General features: G+C 45.6%; 1 protein-coding gene and 1 non-coding gene across 2 annotated transcripts in view; both read right to left on the bottom strand.

The window, feature by feature from the left end:
* The window catches only part of PLEK (pleckstrin), an 83,618-nt gene extending 62,240 nt beyond the window's left edge, over positions 1-21,378 (bottom strand). Inside the window, exon 1 of the mRNA XM_056567905.1 lies at positions 21,261-21,378. Coding sequence (XP_056423880.1) covers positions 21,261-21,308 — 48 coding nt within the window. The 5' untranslated portion in view covers positions 21,309-21,378. The remainder of the gene's footprint in view (positions 1-21,260) is intronic.
* LOC130363234 (U2 spliceosomal RNA) lies at positions 13,944-14,126 on the bottom strand. Its single transcript, XR_008891764.1, has one exon. It is a non-coding gene; the product is annotated as a U2 spliceosomal RNA (small nuclear RNA).
* Positions 21,379-22,073: the final 695 nt, after the last annotated feature.

Below are 22,073 nucleotides of genomic sequence, written 5' to 3' on the forward strand. Positions count from 1 at the left end.
AACCCCCTTCGTGATAGGGATCAGGGATTGCAATTATTTGCCAGGAAAGAAGAATCACAACTAAGCGCCGGTCATAAGCTCGGGTTCAATAAGTCCCTGCCCTTTGTACACACCGCATGTCTCTACTACCGATTGGATGGTTTAGTGAGGTCCTCGGATCAGCCCCGGCAGGGTAGGAAAAGGCCCTAGCAGAGCGCCGAGAATTTAAAGATCATTGTTGAAATTAGCATTAAGCATGTTTTAGCTACTGCTAAACTTCCAAAAATGTAAGGCCCAAGGCCTGAGGCATCAGGGAGGCAATTATTTCCTGAAAGACATAGAATGAATCAGGAGCAGTCAGGAGCAGTACCCAAGAGGGTTTCATAACCAACCCCTTACATTTAAAGATCAATGTTGAAATTTGCATTAAGCATGTATTTAGCTACTGCTAAACATCCAAAAATTGAAGGCCCAAGGCCTGAGGGCAGGGAGACAAGTAGTTCTTGAAAGACACAGAATGAGTCAGGAGCAGGCATTCGCAGAACCCAAGAGGGTTTCATATCCCCTTACATTTAAAGATCAATGTTGACATTTGCATTAAAGGACAAGTCTCACAGTAAATAATTGTTCAGCTTTTAGTGCAGAAGGTAAAGTTATACAGGTTTGTAAATCACTTCCATTACCAGTGCTGCTTAGAAACAAGCTTTTTCTGCATTCTTCTGTCTGACAGGAAATTCAGCTGTTCCAGGTTTTCATGACTTTCGAGCCCCTATTCAGGCTGTTATCAGCAGCATCCAGGGGCCGTGACGTGACAATTACCCAGAAAACCCCTGTGCTGCAGAGAGCTCCCTGTGCTCGGCCTTAGCTCCTCCCATCTGATGAATATTCACACTGTCCTCCCTCTGTTCTGCAGTGATTGGCTGAGCAGCACTGCCTATATGCCGGCTGATTCAGATCATAGCAGAGTCAGCAAACAGGCTGATTCTCTCCCCTCTCCTTGCTAATGTTTTTACACTGAGAACGGAGGAGAGGGGGGAGGGGAGGGAGCTGCCAGCGTAGACCTGTCACACTGAGCACTGGGGAGAGAGGAGTGCAGGGCAGAGAAGGGGGGGGAGGTGATTGTGCCACTGTAAAGCAGGAGGGGGAGGGAGTGATTTTACAGTGTAAAACTGCAGCTTCAACTCCAGTGTCCCTCTCTCTGAGCACTGAGATTACATTTTGTTTCCTCGTGGCCACCCTGCTGTGTAGGGCTATGATTGGAGCTCAGTGTTATGTGGGAGTGAGCTAGCAGAGCTGTAGGAGTGGCTAACATAAGTTAGGGGTGGTAACAAGCTCTCTGCTCAGGCAGCTGAGAGCAGGAAATGTGAGCAGTGCATGCAGGGAAAAGTAGTCTTTGAGATCACAGGCATAGCCACCATAACCAGGAAGTAATTGGAATTTATGAGCTGAATAGCCGGTGAATGGGGGGTGGAAAAAAAATCACAAACATGTCAGAGAGGTGGTAGGTGAATATACTATGGAATGGCTAGGTATTTTTTTTTTCTTTGCTGCATGGGATATCTTCTTTAAGCATATATTTAGCTACTGCTAAACATCCAAAAATTAAAGGCCCAAGGCCAGAAGCATCAGTGAGGCAAGTAGTTCCTGAAAGACACAGGATGAGCCAGGAGTAGGCAATCGCAGTACCCAAGAGGGTTTCCTAACCAACCCCTTACATTTAAAGATGAATGTTGAAATTTGCATTAAGCATGTATTTAGCTACTGTTAAACATCCAAAAATTAAAGGCCCAAGGCCAGGAGCATCAGTGAGGCAAGTAGTTCCTGAAAGACACAGGATGAGCTAGGAGCAGGCAATCGCAGTACCAAAGAGGGTTCCATAACCCTAATTGATAACCCAAGAGGGTTTCATAACCAACCATAATTGGGAAATGTTGCTGTAGCAGCTTGGTCAATCTACTCTGAGGCATCTGGCATTGGTGGCTGGAAATCCTGGCTGATCCATCCCTGATTCATCTTGACAAACATCAGTCTCTCCACATTTTTGGTGGACAGACGTGTTCGCCTTGGGGTGACTATGGCCCCGGCCCCACTAAACACCCGCTCTGATGGCACACTACTGGCCGGGCAGGACAGCTTTTCCAGGGCAAACTCTGCTAGTTGTGGCCATAAATCAAGTTTGGCTGCCCAGAAGTCCAGCGGATCTTCAATGGTTGTTGGCATGGCCATGTCAAGGTATGCCACCACCTGCTGGTTCAGGTCCTGCTCCATGTCTACCTGTTGCTGATGAGTTGCTTCACTATGCGGGTGAAGAAAGCTACTCATCAGCGACTGTAGACTCAGGCTGCTGCTCATTTAGCTGGTACTGCTCCTCCCACCCATCCCCTCGCCAGCAGCCATGGCAGTGGAAGGTGAGCGCAGAGGGCCCCCCGAGTTAGACCTGCGAGTGGATGGACCATGTGGCCGATAGGCCAACTGACTACGTAGAATGTCTCTGTAGTAGGTCAGTTTGTCCTCCCTCTCAGTGGATGTAAAAAAGGCCCCCATTTTGGGACGGTAGCGAGGGTCTAATAAGGTGGAGATCCAGAAGTCATCCCGCTGACGGGGGTCACTACGCAAGCAACTGAGCATGCATCGTGCCATTTGCGCCAGTGACTCAGAGGGACTACCTGCCTCCATCTCCACTGCATACTGCCACGGTGTGTCTGGGTCCTCTGTCTCAACTTCCTCATAACCCTCCAGCTCCTCTGGCTGCTCCTGCTCCTCCTCTCCTGTCCGAAGACTAGAAACACCAGCCATCTCATCCAACCTAAACTGTGCTCCGCTCTGCCCCTCATCATCCTCCTCCTCCAGTTCAGCCCCCACAGGGCTCATGTAGCCTTGAGATGTAGGCGCAACGTCTCCATTGCCGTGACCAGCCATGGTTTCAATCATTTGTTGGAGGAAATGTAGGAGTGGAATTACGTCGTTCATGGCGTAATCCAGGCGACTCACAAATAATGTGGCTTCCTCAAAGGGCCTCAGCAAACGGCAGGTGTCACGTATGAGCTGCCACTGGTTCACATTGAAGTAACACTGGGGAGTACTCCTATCTGCTTGAATCATCAAGAAATCAGTGATGGCTTTTTTTTTGTTCGTATAGTCTGTCCAACATATGGAGGGCGGAATTCCAACGTGTGGCAACTTCACAAAAAAACTATGTTGTGGGATACCGTTCTGACGCTGCAGCTCAAGGAAGGTGTGCTTGGCGGTGTAAGAGTGGCTGAAGTGCATGCACAGTTTCCTTGCCATTTTCAGGATGTTTTGCAAATGGGGTGAAGACTTGAGGAAGTGCTTGACAACCAGATTAAACACGTGTGCGATGCAGGGCGCATGTTTCACACTTCCTTGTCGCAGCGCGGACACAATGTTCTTCCCGTTGTCTGTCACCATGGTTCCCATTTCCAGATTTCATGGAGTAAGCCATACTCTGATTTCTTTACGAATGAACTTTAGCAGTTCCTCCCCTATGTGACTCCGTTCGCCAAGGCAAACCATGTGAAGAACAGCTTGACACCGCCGTGCCCTACACACATGGAATGATGAATGGCCACCGAGATTTGGACGTGCAGTGGAGGCCGAGGACACGGTGGAGCATGAGGAGGCGGCGTCGCACACTGTAACAGGACCAAATGCCTGGGAGCGAGAGCGTGGAGGAGGAAGCGGTGTGACCTGTCCAAGTTGCTGTTGTGGCTGTGCAGGAACCACATTTGCTCAGTGAGCCGTAAAAGACAAGTATTGTCCCTGCCCATAGTTACAGCTCCACATGTTGGCGCTGCCGTGCACTTTTGAACACACCGACAGGCTCGAGGACTGGCCCACCTTCTCTTGTACAAACTTATGCAGGGCTGGTACTGCCTTCTTCGCAAAGAAATGACGGCTGGGGACTCTCCACCTCGGCACAAGCCATCAATTCTCTGAAAGGTGCAGAGTCCACCACTTGAAAAGGGAGGGACTGCAACACCAGCAACTTGGACAGGAGCACATTCAACTTCTGCGCCGTTGGATGAGTGGGCGCATACTGTTGTCTCTTGGACATGGCTTCGCCGATGGATTGTTGGCGGAATGGCTGACTAAAAGCGGGAGAAGCAGGAGCGACAGAAGGAGGGTTTAACACACAGCTCCCTTCGGCTGAGGTGGTGGAGCCTTGGCTGGATGAAGGAGGGAGCGGATGGCCACTCGGTGATGCAGCAGGCTGGACCACTACATCAGAGCCATGGTTCTCCCAGGCCGCTTTATGGTGGGGAAGCATGTGTTGACGCAGGGCCGTGGTGCCGACATTGGGACCCTGGCCACGCTTCACCTTCTGCCGACAGATCTTGCATGTGGCTACGTGAACCTCCTCCGGATGCCTTATGGAAAACTTCCACACCACCGAGTAGCTGATTTTCCCACCCGCAGTCCGCACTGCTACTGGCGCCGTCTCCAGGAACCCCTGTTCCACTACCTCCCAGAAAGGTAGGCTGCCGCGAAGCAGGTGGTCTCCCCCGGGCACGTTTGGCTCCTGAATTTCCACTACTGCCACCACGCTGACTGCCAAACGTGCTACCGCCTTGCTGCCTCAAGGGCAACCTGCAACTCTCTTCTCCTGATGATGATGAAGCCCCTTCTGCACCCGGCTCCCAATTGCGATCGGCTTCATCATCATCAACAGTTGTGTGCACGTCACTGATGTCCTCCTCAGGTTCCCCAACAGTGTCTGCTTCAGGACCCTGAACACTTGCAACACCGCCTCCCACGTCACTCTCCGCATCACTACTTGGCCGCCTAGCAGAGCAAGCGGCGCATGTCTCCTCCCCTTCTTGGCTGGGCAGTAGCTGCTGACTGTCCTCTATTGGATCGTCCTCAGTAAATAGTGGAGCTGAACCCACAGCATAAGATACTTCTTTAGGAGAGGGAACAGCATAGAACAAAGGCAATGGGAGGACACGGACTGCTCCTGGGCCATGCCAACTGAGGGTTGTGTCTGAGGAACCCACCGACTGTTGACTGGGGGTGTCAGATGTCACTTGTGATGATGTGGATGAGCGTGTTAACCAATCGACGACGGCAGATGGGTTGCTGGTGGAGACACGACCGCTGGCTGATAACGGGAGCTCAGGCCTCTCGCTGCGACTCCTGCTGCCACTCGCCACAAGTCTGCTGCTTGACAGATTAACAGGTACTAGATGGTACAATACTTGGATGTACCTATGCGGTATGCACTGATGATGGCAGTAATATGCCTAACTATTAGCAGAAAAAACTCTGTATTTTTGTAATACACCAGCCGGTGGATACTATTGTTTGGACTTTGACGGTATGGAGCACCTTGACAGCTTAGCAGGTACTAAATGGTACAATACTTGGATGTACGTATGCGGTATGCACTGATGAGGGCCTATTAGCAGAAAAACTCAGTATTTTTGTAAAACACCAGCAGGTGGATACTATTGTTTGGACTTTGACGGTATGGAGCATCATGACAGCTTAACAGGTACTAAATGGTACAATACTTGCATGTACCTATGCGGTATGCACTGATGAGGGCAGTTATATATGCGTAACTATACGCAGAAAAAACTGTTTAAAAAAAAAAAAAAACAGCCGGTGAATAGTATTGTTTGGACTTGCACAGTATGTAGCCAGCCCCTTGACAGATTAACAGGTACAAAATGGTACAAATGAACAATCACGTATTTCTGAACAGCAGCAGGACCCAACAGTGCAGCACCACAAAAAAAAAAGCCAGGGATTAAACCCTAAATTGCACTCAATTGGGCTGAACAATGAGGAGATAAGATGCTTCAGAAAGTTCAGGCAGCTTGGAGATCTGTATGAGGCAGCTGACAGCTATCTGCCCCTCTCTGCTGCAATGCTCAATAACGGGAATAGGAGGTTTAGCAATCAATGATCCTTCTCAGTGTAACAGCACAGCACTCTGCACTCCTGTCTTTCCCTAATGCTGATGTGACTAGCAGTTGCAGTGTAACGCTGTGGTATGAGCTATTCACACACACACAGTCCCGTCCTCTCCATCTGAGTGCATAGATGAAATGAAGAGAGGCAAGATGGCCGCCGATTATATAAGGGCTGTGACATCACAGGGGTCAGTGAACACTGATAGGCTGCATCTCACATGTGATTCAGGGTCAGCCCGCCTACCTTCATTCCTGCCGCTGTTTCCCACCCTCCCATAATCCCCTGCCCCATGTACTCACATGTGGATCCGCCATCTTAGGACCCCAATAGCCTGGAACGCTGTAAAATGGAGTTTAATGAAGTGATTAGCGCGATAGAATCGCAGCGATATTTGTATTGGTTGCAAATCGAATTTTTCATGAAATTAGTAACGAATTCGGGTTCGTCAACTTCGATTCGCTCATCTCTAGTTATGTGCAGTAAACTGAACCTGTGTGGGTGCAGTTCTTTTTCCAAAAATAAATTAGAGAACAACAAAAAGGAAGTCAAAAAGAGGAAACTCATCTGATCGTTTTTCTTTGCATTCTTTACACCGATAACACTGGAAGCAATGGTTTAACAGGAACAATATGTAGTATCTATGACCTAAAAATTCAAGTGTCACCTCCATACACCAGCTCCCCGCCTACGTGTCCGGGAGATATGGCTTGTTTGCATTTGCGGTCCCTGTGGTTGCCTATGACATTATAGTCCCTAGCAGTAAGGCAAAGTTCATACTAAGGAATATTTTTCTTTAAAAATTTTGTCTAGAGATTCCAATGGCGGGCAGTGCTGACTGAATCAGTTGGTGCTATGGCCACTTAGACATTACCGTCCCCATAGATGGCAATGTATTCCGCACGGATCATTCTTTCTGCAGTGGAATGCCAGCAGAGGAAGCTTTGCAGCGGAAATTTCGAAGTATGCACTGTGCGGCAGAATCCCCTTGACAGCAATGGGATTTTGCTGCATTGGAATGCCTGTGCGCAATTTCATATCAGAATTCCACTCGGAATTGTAGTTGTGCAACAGCTGGAGGCACTCTGTTTGAAAAACACTACCCTACGATGAAATGAAGTTCCGAATAAGGGCTCGTTCACATTGCTGTCGGACTCTGCTATTCAGAGTTCCGTCAACAATCAGATCAGAACGATGGGAGTTTAGCGTAGAAAAAAAGAGTGCAAGCACGATGTTTTGTCTGCTAAATTCCTGCTAAATGTAATATTACTGGATCACCGACAGACCCCAAGCAAGTTAATGGGGTTTGTCCGGACTGGGCAGTAGCCGCTTGCACCCGACCCGTTTCAGGGTCCGTTCGGGTCAAAAAAAAAAAAAAGAGCTGATCGGACCCTTAAGGGGTCGGATGCAAATGGCAATGTGAACCCAGCCTTATGTACTAAAAAATAACTGTTAATGCAATTCTAATTCTATAGATAAAGCCTGGCCATTTAAAGGACAAGTATCATGAAAAAAACGTATCCCCTATCCAAAGGATAGGGGTTAAGTTTTAGATCGAAGGGGGTCTGAGCGCTGGGCCCCCGAGCGATCTCCTGTTTTGAGCCCTGGCTCTCCTTCATAGTGGCACATCACAACCTCTGCCCAAAGCGGGCGCCGCCACACCCCCTCCATATAACTCTATGGGAGAGCCACTCGTCTATCTTTGGCACTCCCATAGAGCTACATGACGGGGGCATAGCAGCTGTGAAGGAGAGCCGGGGCTCTAAACAAGAGATTGCGGAGGGCCCCAGTGCTCAGACCCCCACGATCTAAAACTTATACCCTATTCTTCGGTTAGGAGATATGTTTTTTTCATACTTGTCCTTTAAAGCTGGGATGTATTTTAATCAGTTTTTTTAGTCAGTCATTTTTTTTCAACGTAAACTAGGAGCGGAACGAACACAGAGAAAAACTACAATGGAAAGACTGGCCGCTTTTTCTGTGTTTTTGACTCATTCCGTTTCTGTCTAAAAGTAACGACCAAAATACTATGTGTGAACCCGGACCAGCAGTTGCTGAGCAGAAAAAGAATTGCTTTCACAGTCATGGAAACATTCACTTTTGGTCTATATTTAGATAATGTCAAAAATAAAGATTCTAGCTTCTGCAAAATATATGATTACGCAATTTGAAATTTTTTTGGTGATTTCAAAATTCCTTAGTTTTTATGGGTTTAATATGTTGAATTTGCAGAACACTATAATATCCTGTTATATATCTATAATGCGTCCTTTAATTCACCTATCTATTAAAATATATAATGGTTACAAAGAATATGTATTTGCAGAGATGCACAAAAATAATCTGATCATTTAATTTTGTGTCCAATATGAATATTAATTGTGTGACTTTAAATGGGCACTGTCAGATACAAAAACTTTTTATATGTTGTACGTCTTGGCAAAACCTGCACCCCTGTACCCTTGCTGCCCTGTCAGGCAGCCTCCATACAGTGACCCCTGCACCCCCCCCCCCCTGTACCCTATGTATGTTCCTAAGTGCCTGTGTTGTATAGTGTATTGCACATATATTGTGCTATGCCTTTGAGAACTGTTGTCATGTGATTGTAATCCAGTGAGGTACCAGTGACCATGTGACCTTCAGGGTGACCTATGGGACCCCTCCTAGTCTCCCCCATATAAGCCTTGGATGGAGCCCACTCAGCCTCTTAGTCTCTTTCTGCTTAGCTGAGTTGCAGTGAGGTCAAGTCCTGTAAGAGAGTGTCTGGAGTCCAGAGGAGGCCAAAAGTCTACCACGCAGCCACGGATCCACAAGTCCACTACTCCCCAGGTCAAAGTAAAAACCTGGTAAGCTACAAACGGGGTATAGTCAGTCTCAGTCAAGTCAGTCCAAGTCAATCTGTCTCAAGTCAGCGTGGCCGTGCATCAAATTGTCCAAGTCCACTTTAAGTCCCAAAAAGCCCTGTGGTCTCTAAAGTCACTGGTCACCTCTGTGGGCCTAGCCAAGCTGTATAGACTGTTACATTAGTGTTGCTCGCGAATATTCGCAATTCGAATTTTAATCAAAAATATTGCATATTCGCGAATTCGCAAATATTGCGAATATAGCACTTTATATTCGCAATTACGAATATTAGCTTTTTTTTTTCACAGTACACATCACAGTGATCACCGATCATCCATCTCTGCTGTTCACATATGTGCATATTCACGAATATTGAGCCCTCCCTTCCTTATGGTATAGGGAATTTATGGGCAGTGCATTCACTCCGTTTTTTTTTTGCCTGTCGAAACCAATAGGCCCATTGTGGTCTATGGGGATCTCACAGTATGAAAAACTGTAAAATAAGGAGACGCATCTCGGCAGTATGGTGTATGGGAGACCGTGTGGTGGTTCAAGTCCCGGGGTGGGATGGAGTGTTTCAGTGTTGTGGTTTAACTTTTTTACTCGTGATTGACAAATGTAGGTCAATTGGAGTGTTTGAACCGTGGGAACTAGGTTAATGGGGTACCAAATATGGGTATTGGGGTTAATTGAAACTGGATGTAATGTTTAAGGCTGGGTATTCATCAAAACCTGTCCAGAGGAAAGTTTCTGAGTTGCCCATAGCAACCAATCAGATTGCTTCCTTCATTTTTCAGAGTCCTTTTCAAAAATGAAAGAAGCAATCTGATTGGTTGCTATGGGCAACTCAGAAACTTTTCCTCTGGACAGGTTTTGATAAATCCTGTGCAAAGGAAAAGTTGTCCAGTTGCCCACAACAACCAATCAGATCGCTTCTTTCATTTAGCAGAGGCCATGTGAAAAATGAAAGAAGCGATCTGATTGGTTGCTAAGGGCAACTCATCTGCTTTTCCAGGAAAATCTGCTGAGTTGCCCATAGCAACCAATCAGATCGCTTCTGTCATTTAGCAGAGGCCTTGTGAAAAATTAAAGAAGCAATTTGATTGGTTGCTATGGGCAACTCAGCAGATTTTCCTGTAAAGTAAAGTTTAACCACAACACTGTAATACTCCGTCCCACCCCGGGACTCGAACCACTCCACGGTCTCTCATACACTGTACTGCCAAGACCCTCCTGCTTATCTTACAGTTTTACATACTGTGAGATCCCCATAGACCCCAATGGGCCTATTGGCTTCAACAGGCAAAAAATCACAGTTAATGCAGTTAATGCACTGCCCATAAGTTCCATATAAAGAAGGGAGGGCTCAATATTCGCAAATATGCACATATGCGCATATATTTTCACATATGTGCATAAAAAATAAATAAAGCAAATGTAACGAATATGCGAATTTCGCGAATATATGACGAATATTCGTTCATATATTAGCAAAATATTGCAAATTCCAATATGGCCTATGCCGCTCCTCACTATGTTACATCTGTCTGACTCAGTAAAGCTGCCGTTGTGCCGTAACTTGGCTTCAGAGTCATTATTTGCCCCCGTGCCTAGCCCAGGATCCAGCGGCCTACCTTCGGATGGGGAATCGGTTAAACCACGCTCTGGCGTCATGAACACAAGGGGTTAATGCCATCTGCCCCTAGGGTAGATCAATCTGCCCTGCATCACACCCTCACCACAAAATCATAACATTTTCTTATGAAGTTTACTAGAAAGCTTAATGTTTTGCCAAAATGTACAACATATATAAAGTTTTTGAATCTGACAGTGTGTAAGTGAATGGTAAATTGATCTAATGGTAAATGATAAATTCATATCTGACTGTATAGTTGCATAAACTGGTCATAAACAGCATGGTCCAGATTAACTAAACTGTCTAAGAGTTAGACTAGACCAGTGTTTCCCAACCAGGGTGCCTCCAGCTGTTGCAAAACTACAACTCCCAGCATGCCCGCACAGCCGTTGGCTGTCCGGATATGCTGGGAGTTGTAGTTTTGCAACATCTGGAGGCACCCTGGTTGAGAAACAATGCACCATACAGTCTTAAATGCACCTGATGTATCTCAGTACCTCAGGTTATTTAATGAATCTGGTACATATTTAGACTTTCTAATCTAAATTTCAACCAATTATTAGTTGGCTTACTTTTTTCAAAATTATGGCACAATTTTGGTTACATGCTAGCCATACTCCTTTTTCCATAAAGCCACATAAAAGGGGCTAATAAGTGTTTAAAAAAAAAACTACTAATAAATGTAGTCAGTTTCTTGTGCCAGAATTCATAACATGTCTGGAAAGAAACTGGTAAGAATGCACCAGGCCCATGTCCAGCATTGTGTCTGGTCCCCACAAGGGGGCATCCCACATAGTCTTGACGACTAGCTCGGCAATGCTGAGCCACTCATCTGTGTGAGACAAGGCTGGTGTGGCCTATCAGGAGGTGGGAGCACTTGGCCAAACAGCTATGGCAACCCTTTGGCGGGACATTTAAGCAGGTGTCTGCTGTCCACAAATACTAGTGAATGTTGTACCTCCCATCGCTAGTGTTACCTTTGTGTTTACCACGTTCATGGGCCTGATTTATGATTGCTACCTGACGTTACCTCTGCCAGCTCATTTGGATCTGACCCTGACTTCCTGGTTTAACCCCTGACTGTTTGTGTTCTGATTCTGATTTTGTACTGCACTGTCCTCCTGGTTTTGACCCTCTGGCTTGTTCCTGGTCTCCCCTCTTGGTATTCTGATTTTGTGTTTGACATGTTCATATGTTATTGACCTGTCCTGTCTCACCATTCTGTGCTAGCGGGGTGTGATGAGGGTAGATGTTGTTACCCTAGGGGCAAATGGCATTAACCCCTTGTATTCATAAAGCCAGGGTGTGGTTTAGCCTAAAACAACCCATAGGTTTACCGCTGGATCCTGGGCTAGGCACGGAGGCAATAAAGACTCTGATGCCAAGTTACAGACAACGGGGGCTTTACTGAGGGTAGACAGTTGGTAAAGTCTATACAGTTCAGCCAGGGCCCAAGGAGGTGACCAGTGACGCAGAGACCTTAAGGGCTTGCTAGAAATTGTAGTAGGACTTGCAATTCAATGCAGACCACGCTGACTTGACAGATGACAGGGACTGACTTGACTCATAAAGCTATGACTTTAGATTACTTGACTTGACGGTGGCTGCAGGACTGGACTTTGAGGTCTCCAACACTGGACACACACACTAGGAACGACTGCACTGGACCTCAGCTTAGCAGAAGAGCAGAGCTCAAAAAGAGCAGGCTTATAAGGGGGAGACTAGCAGGGAGCCCATAGGTCACTCTTGGGATCACCTGGTCACTGGTACCTCCAGGTAACAATCACATGACATAACTCTTAAAGATACAACACATTTTATAATAAAATACACTGCAGAACTTATGTACAGGGGGGAAACAGGTGCAAGGGGCCCTGGGGACACTGAAGGAGGCTGCCTGACAGGGCAACAAGGGTACGGGGCAACATCTCCCGTACTGGTCAAACGCAATTCATTTAGTGTTGGGACCATCCCCCAGAGTGCAGCGATTTAGGGAGGATCGTCCGAGTAGGTAGGGACAATGGTTATGGTGGGAGAGTAGGGCTGCCCTGTTCCCTACCTATCATGACAGAAGCACACACAAAACTATTTGCCAAAATGCAGTCAATTTTTCACATATTTTTTTATCACATAGTGGTGAACTGAACTTCCACCACTAAATACTGAGAACATTCTCGAATAGTGAAAAATACGTTCCATACCAATGGAGTAGATTTCCATCAATTGTAACCTTAGTAAGACTGTACATCACTTAAAAAAACAGGACTTGGACATATAGGATAAACCAAACAGCACCCAATTTAAAAACAGGGTAGCAACAGTAAGTAATATGGTGCATAACAGGAGAGAGAAAAACTTGGGTTTGAAAGGTGGAGACTTTGATAAAATAAATGAATTGGTGGTCTCTTTCTCAGTGAGTGTAGTTTCTATTTTGGAATGAACAAGTGAAACAATTCTATGAAAATTAGAAATATTCCAAAATGTGTTGACACCATAATAGAGATCATACATAGTTCCTTGTTTTAGATTTGCTTCAGATGTGTTTTACAATACCAGGAATGCACAACAGTAACAAGAAAGAAGTGATCTCCCAATGCAGAACAACGAAGAACTGACACCCACACACCCAATTCTGCATAATGAATTTCCCTTTCAACCTTTTATTGAACCATATTTAACAAGACATAACTGTATATTCTATAACATGAGGCGATCAGAGGTTTCACCCCCTCAAAAATAAATCTGATTATATTATGGTTCTGTGCATGAGCTGCACATTTTTGCCATGCTGCATACCACTATTGATGGAACCACCCAATTCAGCCATTGGCTTCTGCACTGGCCCATGTTTAATACACTTTGGTTAGTAGGGCTTTATTTTTATCAAATTTCCTGTGATTTCATTTTGCAAGAAAAAGAACAAGCAATTATAGGAAAACAAGTGCTCTCTATCACCCAAAGTGCAAGAAAAAGTGCAAACGTGTCACACTAAAAAAAGTGCACAAAGGATGCGGTCTATCGCTAAGCCCTTCTCCAACAGGAGAGAGAGTCCCCCCCCCCCCAACAAACCTACACTTCACCTCCGGGCCAAAAGGCTCCTGCAAGGACCCAGGTTCGATGCCCCTTTTCGCCGAAGCTACTAAAGGGCCACAAATGCACCTGGCTTCAGGTATACTGATGGCATCTTGACAAAAGCCAAGATGCCCAGGGGTTGCAGGGAGGTGAGGAACCAAATGGCCACACACACCTCCCCTAGACCGCCAGGAGGGACACCCAGAAGGGCTACCGCATCCTGACAAATTCTGTGTACAAAACAAACACATAAAAGTGGCAGAGTGACAAACAAAAAAATTAATAAATAAGTGGATGAGTGCAGATATACTGCCTGGCCAGATCTATAAAAATTTCCATGATCCTAGCCAGAAGGCCGGGATTCCAAGGGTGACTGGCAAAGGTGAATAAATAGTTAATGGTGCAGTGCTTTCACTCAGTGGGGAATCCATCCAGTGAGTTTAGGCACCTTGGGTCACCACTCCCCAAAGGTACCCCCAACCTCATGGCCAGACCTGGAGGAAACAGAGCATATCAGAGCAGCCATTGAGCTGGTTCTGTGGCACCAGCCCCGGAATGCCCCGGTACCCCTGCTCCTCCATGCAGCATCCATTCCTTCCAGTGGACTGACTGATAAGAACAGATACTACACTTGATCTTAGCCAAAAGGCAGAGAAGCGAGTTTCTTTAATTGCTACACCATGTGATTGTTACCCAGGAGGCACTAGTGACCAGGTGACCCCCCCTCCCAAGTGACCTATGGGCTCCTTGCACAGCGCCCCTATATAACCGGGGGAGAGGCTGCAATCTCTCTCTTGTTCCTGAGGTCCAGTGCAGACAAGACGTCTTACAGAGTGTGTCCAGAGCATTGGAGGCCTCAAGCCTAAAGTCCGCAGCCACAAGTCAGCTCAAGTAAGCTAAAGTCATCATCTTGTCAGTCACAAGTCAGTCATCAGTAAGTCAATTGTCTAGTCACCGTGGCCTGCACTAAAGTGTCACTACATACTGCAAGTCCCAGCAAGCCTGCGAGGTCCCCCTGTGTCACTGGTCACCTCCTATTTTTATGCTTTCTTTTTATTTTTTTTGCATTTAGTCGATTTTTTTCCCAGCCATATATGGCTCTAAATGATTCTCCAGATACTGTGTGTGAACATAGCCTAAGGCTTGAAAAAAAAAGATGTTTGGATCCAAGATTTGAACATGGTTCTGGATCTATGGAGGGATTTATTAAACCAGTACACCAATTATCTGGAGTGCAACAGTTGCAAAATGTTGCACAAGTTGCTTTTTGAGCACAAATGTAAGACTTTCGCCCATTTTATTTATGCCATCCTTTCCATGTTAGGAAAGATTGGACTGGCTTAGCAAGAGGTCATGTAGCCGTCTGTGCCAGAAAATGGACAGAAATATACTGCAGCTCATAAGTGGTGGAAATTATCAAGTGTGGAGCATGGACAGTGAAAATGATACACTACAGGCTAGCTTAAATGTCCCTCACCAAATCCTTTGTTCTAATGTATCTCTATTGAACACAAGTTCATACGAATTGTTGAAGAAAATACACCACATCCGACAAGATATAGAATTCATTTTTAATAAGGCACTCAAGATCTGCAGAACATCAATGAAGGAGATCTCACTTCCACATTGATTTCCTTTAATGTAAATTCATACTAAGATCTTACGAGCCCTTATCCTAGCAAAACAGAAGTTCTCTCCTTCCCCCTGTCAGCTACAATTCACGTTCCAAACTGCTGACACTGTAAGATGCTGTTAGGACAAGGAAACACGTGGGACCTTTCAAATATCTGTCTGCTTCCATAATGTAGAAAAATGTTTTTTAGGTTCCCAAGCCCCTGAAGTGCTGAGGGCAAAAGCGCCTCTGCACTTCCACTCCCATCCCTGTTCCTGCGTGATTGACAGTCAGCTGGAGGCCGAGCCCTGTTTCCAAATCTTGAATCATCAAATAATTTGTAAGCACATCACTGAAACAAGATTTGGAAACAGGGCCCGGCTTCTAACATACTGTCAATCAAGCTGGGACTTCAGGGGGTGCCAATGCCTCATTGACACTTGGCACCAGAAAATAAAAGCATTTTTCTAGGTAATGGAAGCACAGACTTAAGTATTAAAGGTACCATGTGTCTCCTTGTCCTAACACCATCTAACAGTGGCAGGAGTTTGGAACGTGACTTACAGCCGACAGATTCTCTCACAAGCAATCTCATTGCCTCATGACACGATTACTCCCTTCTGGGTCACATACGCATGCTACTGACTCATAAACTTGTCTTTTACTTTAATGATAAGATTGATTATATTATACTATATTTGAACTTTTTTTTATTTTTGTGTTTGCTGCACTTCTTTATTTTTCTCCTCAACCCTCTTGATCCTATTAGGTTACATCTTTACTCCTCCTTAAATAAGTACTCCGGTGGAAAACTTTTTTGATATATAATTTTTTTTTTTTTTTATATCAACTTGTGCCAGAAAGTTAAACTGATTCGTAAATGACTTCTATTAAAAATCTTTACCCTTCCAGTACTTTTTAGCAGCTGTCTGCTACAGGAAATTATTTTCTTTAGAATTTCTTTTATTGTTTTGTCCACAGTGCTCTCTGCTGACACCTGATGCCCGTATCAGGAACTGTCCAGAGCAGGAGAAAATCCCCATTGCAAACCTATGCTGTTCTGGACAGTTCCTGACACATCCAGAGGTGTCAGCAGAGAGCACTATGGACAAGACAAAAAAAAATTCAAAAAGAAAAGAATTTCCTCTGTAGCATACAGCTGCTAAAAAGTACTTAAAGAGTAAAGATTTTTTAATAGAAGTAATTTTCAAATTGGTTTAACTTTCTGGCACCAGTTGATTAAAAAAAAAAATGTTTTCCACCGGAGTACCCCTTTAAGGGGTTCACCTAAGGTTAAAAGTTAAACCCTATTTACAGGCTAAAGGATAACTAGCTGACTAGTTGCCGGTGAGGGTGCAACTGCTGGGAATCCCTGTCAATAGAACAGAGGTAAAAAGTCCTCCGAGTAAATGGAGCAACAGCATGTATGCTCAGCTATTACTCCATTCACTGCCTATTAAAGGGGTACTCCAGTGAAAAACTTTTTTTTTAAATCAACTGGTACCAGAAAGTTAAACAGATTTGTAAATTACTTCTATTAAAAAATCTTAATCCTTCCAGTACTTATTTGCAGTTGAATACTACAGTGGAAATTATTTTCCGTTTGAAACACAGAGCTGTCTGCTGACATCATGAGTACAGTGCTCTCTGCTGACATCTCTGTCCATTTTAGGAACTGTCCAGAGTAAAAGGAAATCCCCATAGCAAACATATGCTGCTCTGGACAGTTCCTAAAATGGACAGAGATGTCAGCAGAGAGCACTGTTGTCATGATGTCAGCCGAGAGCTCTGTGTTTCAAAAAGAAAATAATTTCCGCTGTAGTATTCAGCAGCTAATAAGTACTGGAAGGATTAAGATTTTTTTAATAGAAGTAATTTACAAATCTGTTTAACTTTCTGGCACCAGTTGATTTAAAAAAAAAAATGTTTTCCACCGGAGTACCCCTTTAACTTCCAAGCATAGCTGAGTCTGGTGTTAACGTTTTTTGAGTAGCTTTTGGAGCCAAAGCTATAAATAGATTCAACGAAAAGAGAAATATCAAGGAAGGACTTATAATTTTCTTTAAAAAAAAAAAAACTGCATGAAAAATTGCAAGGATGTTTCACCTTTTTTCACACTTTTTGTAGGGAGTTTTGGGGGGTCTAAAACACTATCTCCCCACTTCATGATTTTTTTTAAATATGAATGTTTGAATAGCATTTCTTTATTTTGCGGAGTTTTCCCAATTTAAACTTTTACGGTATAGAGCAGTGTTTCCCAACCAGGGTGCCTCCAGCTGTTGCAAAACTACAACTCCCAGCATGCCCGGACAGCCAACGGCTGTCTGGGGATGCTGGGAGTTGTAGTTTTGCAACAGCTGGGGGCATCCTGGTTGGGAAACACTGGTAAAGAGCATGTGATTTAACAAATAGAACACACATTTACACAACAAAAACAAAGGATACAGCCTTTAGCTGTCCGGGGATGCTGAGAGTTGTAGTTTTGCAACAGCTGGAGGCACACTGGTTGAGAAACAATGGGACATGCCATCAATATCAGATTGGTGGGGTCTGGCTTTAAACACCTCTAGTGATCAGTGGATTGAAGAGGCCTTGGCACCCCCACCAATCAGCTGACTGAAAGGGCTGTGACACTCGGGCGATTGATGCCGCTTCTTTATTACCAGGCACAGCCACTACAAAATGTAGATACAAATGCACCCATTGAAATTAGGGATCGACCGATATCGATTTTTTAGGGCCGATACAGATAATCTGTGACCTTTGAGGCCGATAGCCGATAATTTATACCGATATTCCGGTATAAGTTATCGGCTATTTCCCAAAACCACTCCATCCCCCCCCCTGTCACCCACCCACCCGGCCCCGCAGAAGCAGCGGGCGCTTTAAATCAATGAACTGCAGCAGCTTTTGCGGGGCCAGAGACCGCCGCTGCCGCACGCTTTTCTCCCCCTGCCTTTCCTGGGGTCCTCCCTAGTCCAACCACCCCCGCCGCCACTGCCCCATTGCCTCCCCCATCCTCGGTTTTATAATGACCTGTTCCCGGGGCCCGGGGTCCGCGCTTCTTCTGGCTCCGGCGGCGTCCTGAGCTGTCACTGTGCGCACTGATGGTGAAGTCGCGTTGAGGACGTCATTGCGCTGCGCAGCGTGCAGGACGCCGCAGGACGTCAAAGGAGCCAGAAGTAGATCAGACCCCGGGCCCCAGGAACGGGTAATTATAAAACCGGGGATGGGGGAGGCAATGGGGAGGCAATGGGGCGGGGCATTATCGGCATATCGGCAAGGTAATTGCCGATACCGATAATGTCCAAAATCGTGAATATCGGACGATAATATTGGCCAAACTGATATTCGGTCGATCCCTAATTGAAATCTCTGAGTTTGTTTCTAAACTACTGGTTACAATGGGCAACACAAAGGATATTTTTTTCTCATGGGCAGAACCTGCAGATTTGGAGGCATCAAAAACAATGAGGTGTGACATTATACCTACAGAATGCTGTATGTGGAGGAAAAAAAAGATGTCTCCTACTGACTTCGAATTCTGAGGAAAAACAAATGACCCATTACTTCTTTTCCGCACAGTTACGCTCTGAAGACCAATGGGAGTTTCACGGCTGTGGAGCATATCTTATTCCCATGTTAACACTTCTTCATGTCTCTCTTATGATGTTTCTGTCTACAAATTCTGGTGGGGTAGGTTTAAAAAATGGTACCTGACCCAGTTATTAAAGGGGTATTCCAGGAGTTTTTTTTTATTTGGCTATGCTACAGGGGCTGTAAAGTTAGTGTAGTTCATAATATTCTTCTGTGATTTTCACCCCAATATTTATTTTTACCAGTATATAAAATGACTGTTGTCTCAGATTTTTCCCCAGGTTGCAATGCGGCCGAGACCTGACTCACTAGTCAGCTGATGACAGGGAGCCTGTCTGCTTCAATGGGTGGAGGGATCGTTTGGTGGGAGAGAGATCAATCTGCAACTAATGCAACAGCTGTAGGCACCCTGATTGAAAACCACAGGTCTTTTGAATGGATGCACCTCATTTATGTTTCAATGGGAGGGGTGGCTGATGTGTGGGAGGGAGGAAAATGGAATTATGGGATTTGTAGGCAAAAGAAGAAAACTCGGACAGAAAATACCAGTTCACAAAAAGCTAGCCACAGTGTTATGGTAATCTCACAACATAGCCATTTAGCCCCAAGACAAGCGCAGATCCTTCCTGAGCATGTCCATTACTGTCTGGCAGGTACTAACTAAAATCACCTTATGGTGGATAACCCCTTTAAGCATCAGATAGGACACGAGAAAATCTGCAACAAGAGCAATGGTTACCAATATAGGGGAGAAATGTGCTGCAAAGATAAGAGGGTAGAATGCATTGCTTTATAGATTATATAGCTTAGGCTAAGGTCACACGGTCATTGTTCTAAATGGGCCCCACAGATTCTATTGACTTGAATGGGGTCCTATATTGTATTTATAGAGTACATGAGTGGAAAAGAAAAGATTGGATATGGAATCTGTTTTTTTCCACTCAACCCTGTGTTTTCCAACCAACAGAGCGATGGAACTCCCCTTACCGGAGCACAAGGACCATGTGAACGAGGCCTTAGCAGGTTTCTAACAGGCAGCAGCTCTCTCTGGTAGGACATCTATGTATTATATTGCTGTGATAACTTTTTATAAAAAGTATGTTTTATGAGCCTTAGAATAGGCCATCAATATCCCATTGGTGGGGGTCTGACACCAGACACCCCTGCTGATCAGCTGATTAAAGGGACTGCTTCACTTGTAAAAGTACTTCAGCCTCTTCATTTCCTCATTGCTACCAGGCACCGCTCTGTACTGGATAGTGGTTGAACCTCATATTGCATTTGTCCAATTAAAGTGAAAAAGCAAATGGGATGACTGTAATACCAGGTAAACCTGCTACTTGAAGGAAGTGACACACAATCCAGCTGCCCCACCATTGAGCTGACCAGCAGGGGGGCCAAGAGTTGGAGCCCTTACTAATTGGATATTAAAGGCCAATTCTAATGATAAGTCATTATTGTAAAAAAATCTAAAAAAAATCTGGAGAACCCCTTTAAAGGGAACCTGTCAAATTAAAAAATACTATCTAATATATTGGCATTATGTTATAGAGCAAGAAGAGCTGAGCAGATTGATATATATCTTTGAGGGACAAGATTTAGTAGAACTTGTAGCTTATCGATAGATTACCGCATTTTTCGACGTATAAGACGGGGGGGGGGGGGGGGCGTGAAGTTGGTGCGTCTTATACGGCAAATACACATTAAAACCCTGTCCTATCGGGTCGGTCCCTGCGGCCATCAACGGCCAGGACACGCGGCTAATACAGGACATCACCGATCACGGTGATGCCCTATATTAACCCTTCAAACGCGGCGATCAAAGCTCACCGCCGCGTCTGAAGCGAAAGTGACACTAACCTGGCTGCTCAGTTGGGCTGTTCGGGACCGCCGCTGTCAAATCGCGGCGTCCCGAACAGCTTACAGGACACTGGGAGGGACCTTACCTACCTCCTCGGTGTCTGCTCCATGCTGGGATCCCCTGCATGGCCGGCGCTCTCCTTCATCGCCATCACGACGTAGCGACATGATGGCGGCGACGGAGAGCGAGGGTACAGGGCAGCAGAGACGTTCCGGAGTGACGGGGACACCCCGGGGACGCGGCGACAGCAATTGAAGGCGACATCCAGGGCAACGGTGACGGGTCCGGAGCGGCGGGGACACGTGAGTACTACCTCCTATACCAGTGGTCTTCAACCTGCGGACCTCCAGATGTTGCAAAACTACAACTCCTGGCATGCCCGGACAGCCAACGGCTGTCCGGGCATGCTGGGAGTTGTAGTTTTGCAACATCTGGAGGTCCGCAGGTTGAAGGTTCAGAATCTTTTTTTTCTAGATTTTCATCGTTTAAATTTGGGTGCGTCTTATATGCCGGAGCGTCTTATATGGCGAAAAATACAGTAGATAGCTTTTTCTGGTGACTATATTCCCTTTATATGATACAATGTGACAATTTGGTCCAAAAAGACGTCACACTCCCCAATGCCTTAGACTCAAGGAGTATTTTTTATTATAAAAGCAGATACAATACACAATTCGATCACTACCCTCGGCAGTAAGGAATATAAATTCTACATGGTAACTTACCTTCTTCACAAGATAACCCTCCCGAACCTTCTGTGGCTCTCTCTCCATCTTTTCCTCCTTCTGCGATGATGTGAAATGACTGTTTCAGAGGTTGCGACAGAATTAATATTGGTCAATGCTTCCGTACAGGTTTCATAACACTACAAAGACCAATCACACTCTGGTTTCCTCATTTAGCAGTTACATACGGGAAGCACTGTCACAGCCCTGGGTTTTTTATTCCTATGACCAAGTTGTCATTTTACAATGATGAATGACGAGGTTTGTCCTACAGATGAAGTCAACTCTGGCATAGTGATGGCTAATGAAAAAATAAAGTCACCAAGGGTCTAGTGCAGTGGTCTCCAAACTGTGGCCCTCCATCTGTTGCAAAACGTCAACTCCTAGCATGCCTGGACACCCATTGGCTACACGGGCATGCTGGGAGTTGTAGTTTTGCAGCAGTTGCAGAATCACAATTCGGGGACCATTGGTCTAGGGCAGTGTTCCCCAGCCAGGAGGTTAGGAGCCACATGTGGCTCTTTTGCCTTCTGTATGTGGCTACCTAGCTCTTAAAGGGGTATTCCTGCTCCGTCCTGCCCAGGCTGCAAAAAAAATGAAAATAAACCTTCTCTCACCTTCCTGGGTTCCCGCGGAGCGCCACTACAGCTGATCGGTCCTCCGGTCCATCAAAGGATAGGGGATAAGATGTCTGATCGCGGGGGGCCCGCTGCTGAGACCCCCCGTGATCTCCCTGCAGCACCCGCATTCTATGCGGGTGCTGAATCTCCAGTTTCGGAAACCTCCGGATTTCCGTGACTGGGGACGTGACGT

Source organism: Hyla sarda, chromosome 3 (assembly GCF_029499605.1).
Source record: "Hyla sarda isolate aHylSar1 chromosome 3, aHylSar1.hap1, whole genome shotgun sequence".
NCBI lineage: Eukaryota > Metazoa > Chordata > Amphibia > Anura > Hylidae > Hyla > Hyla sarda.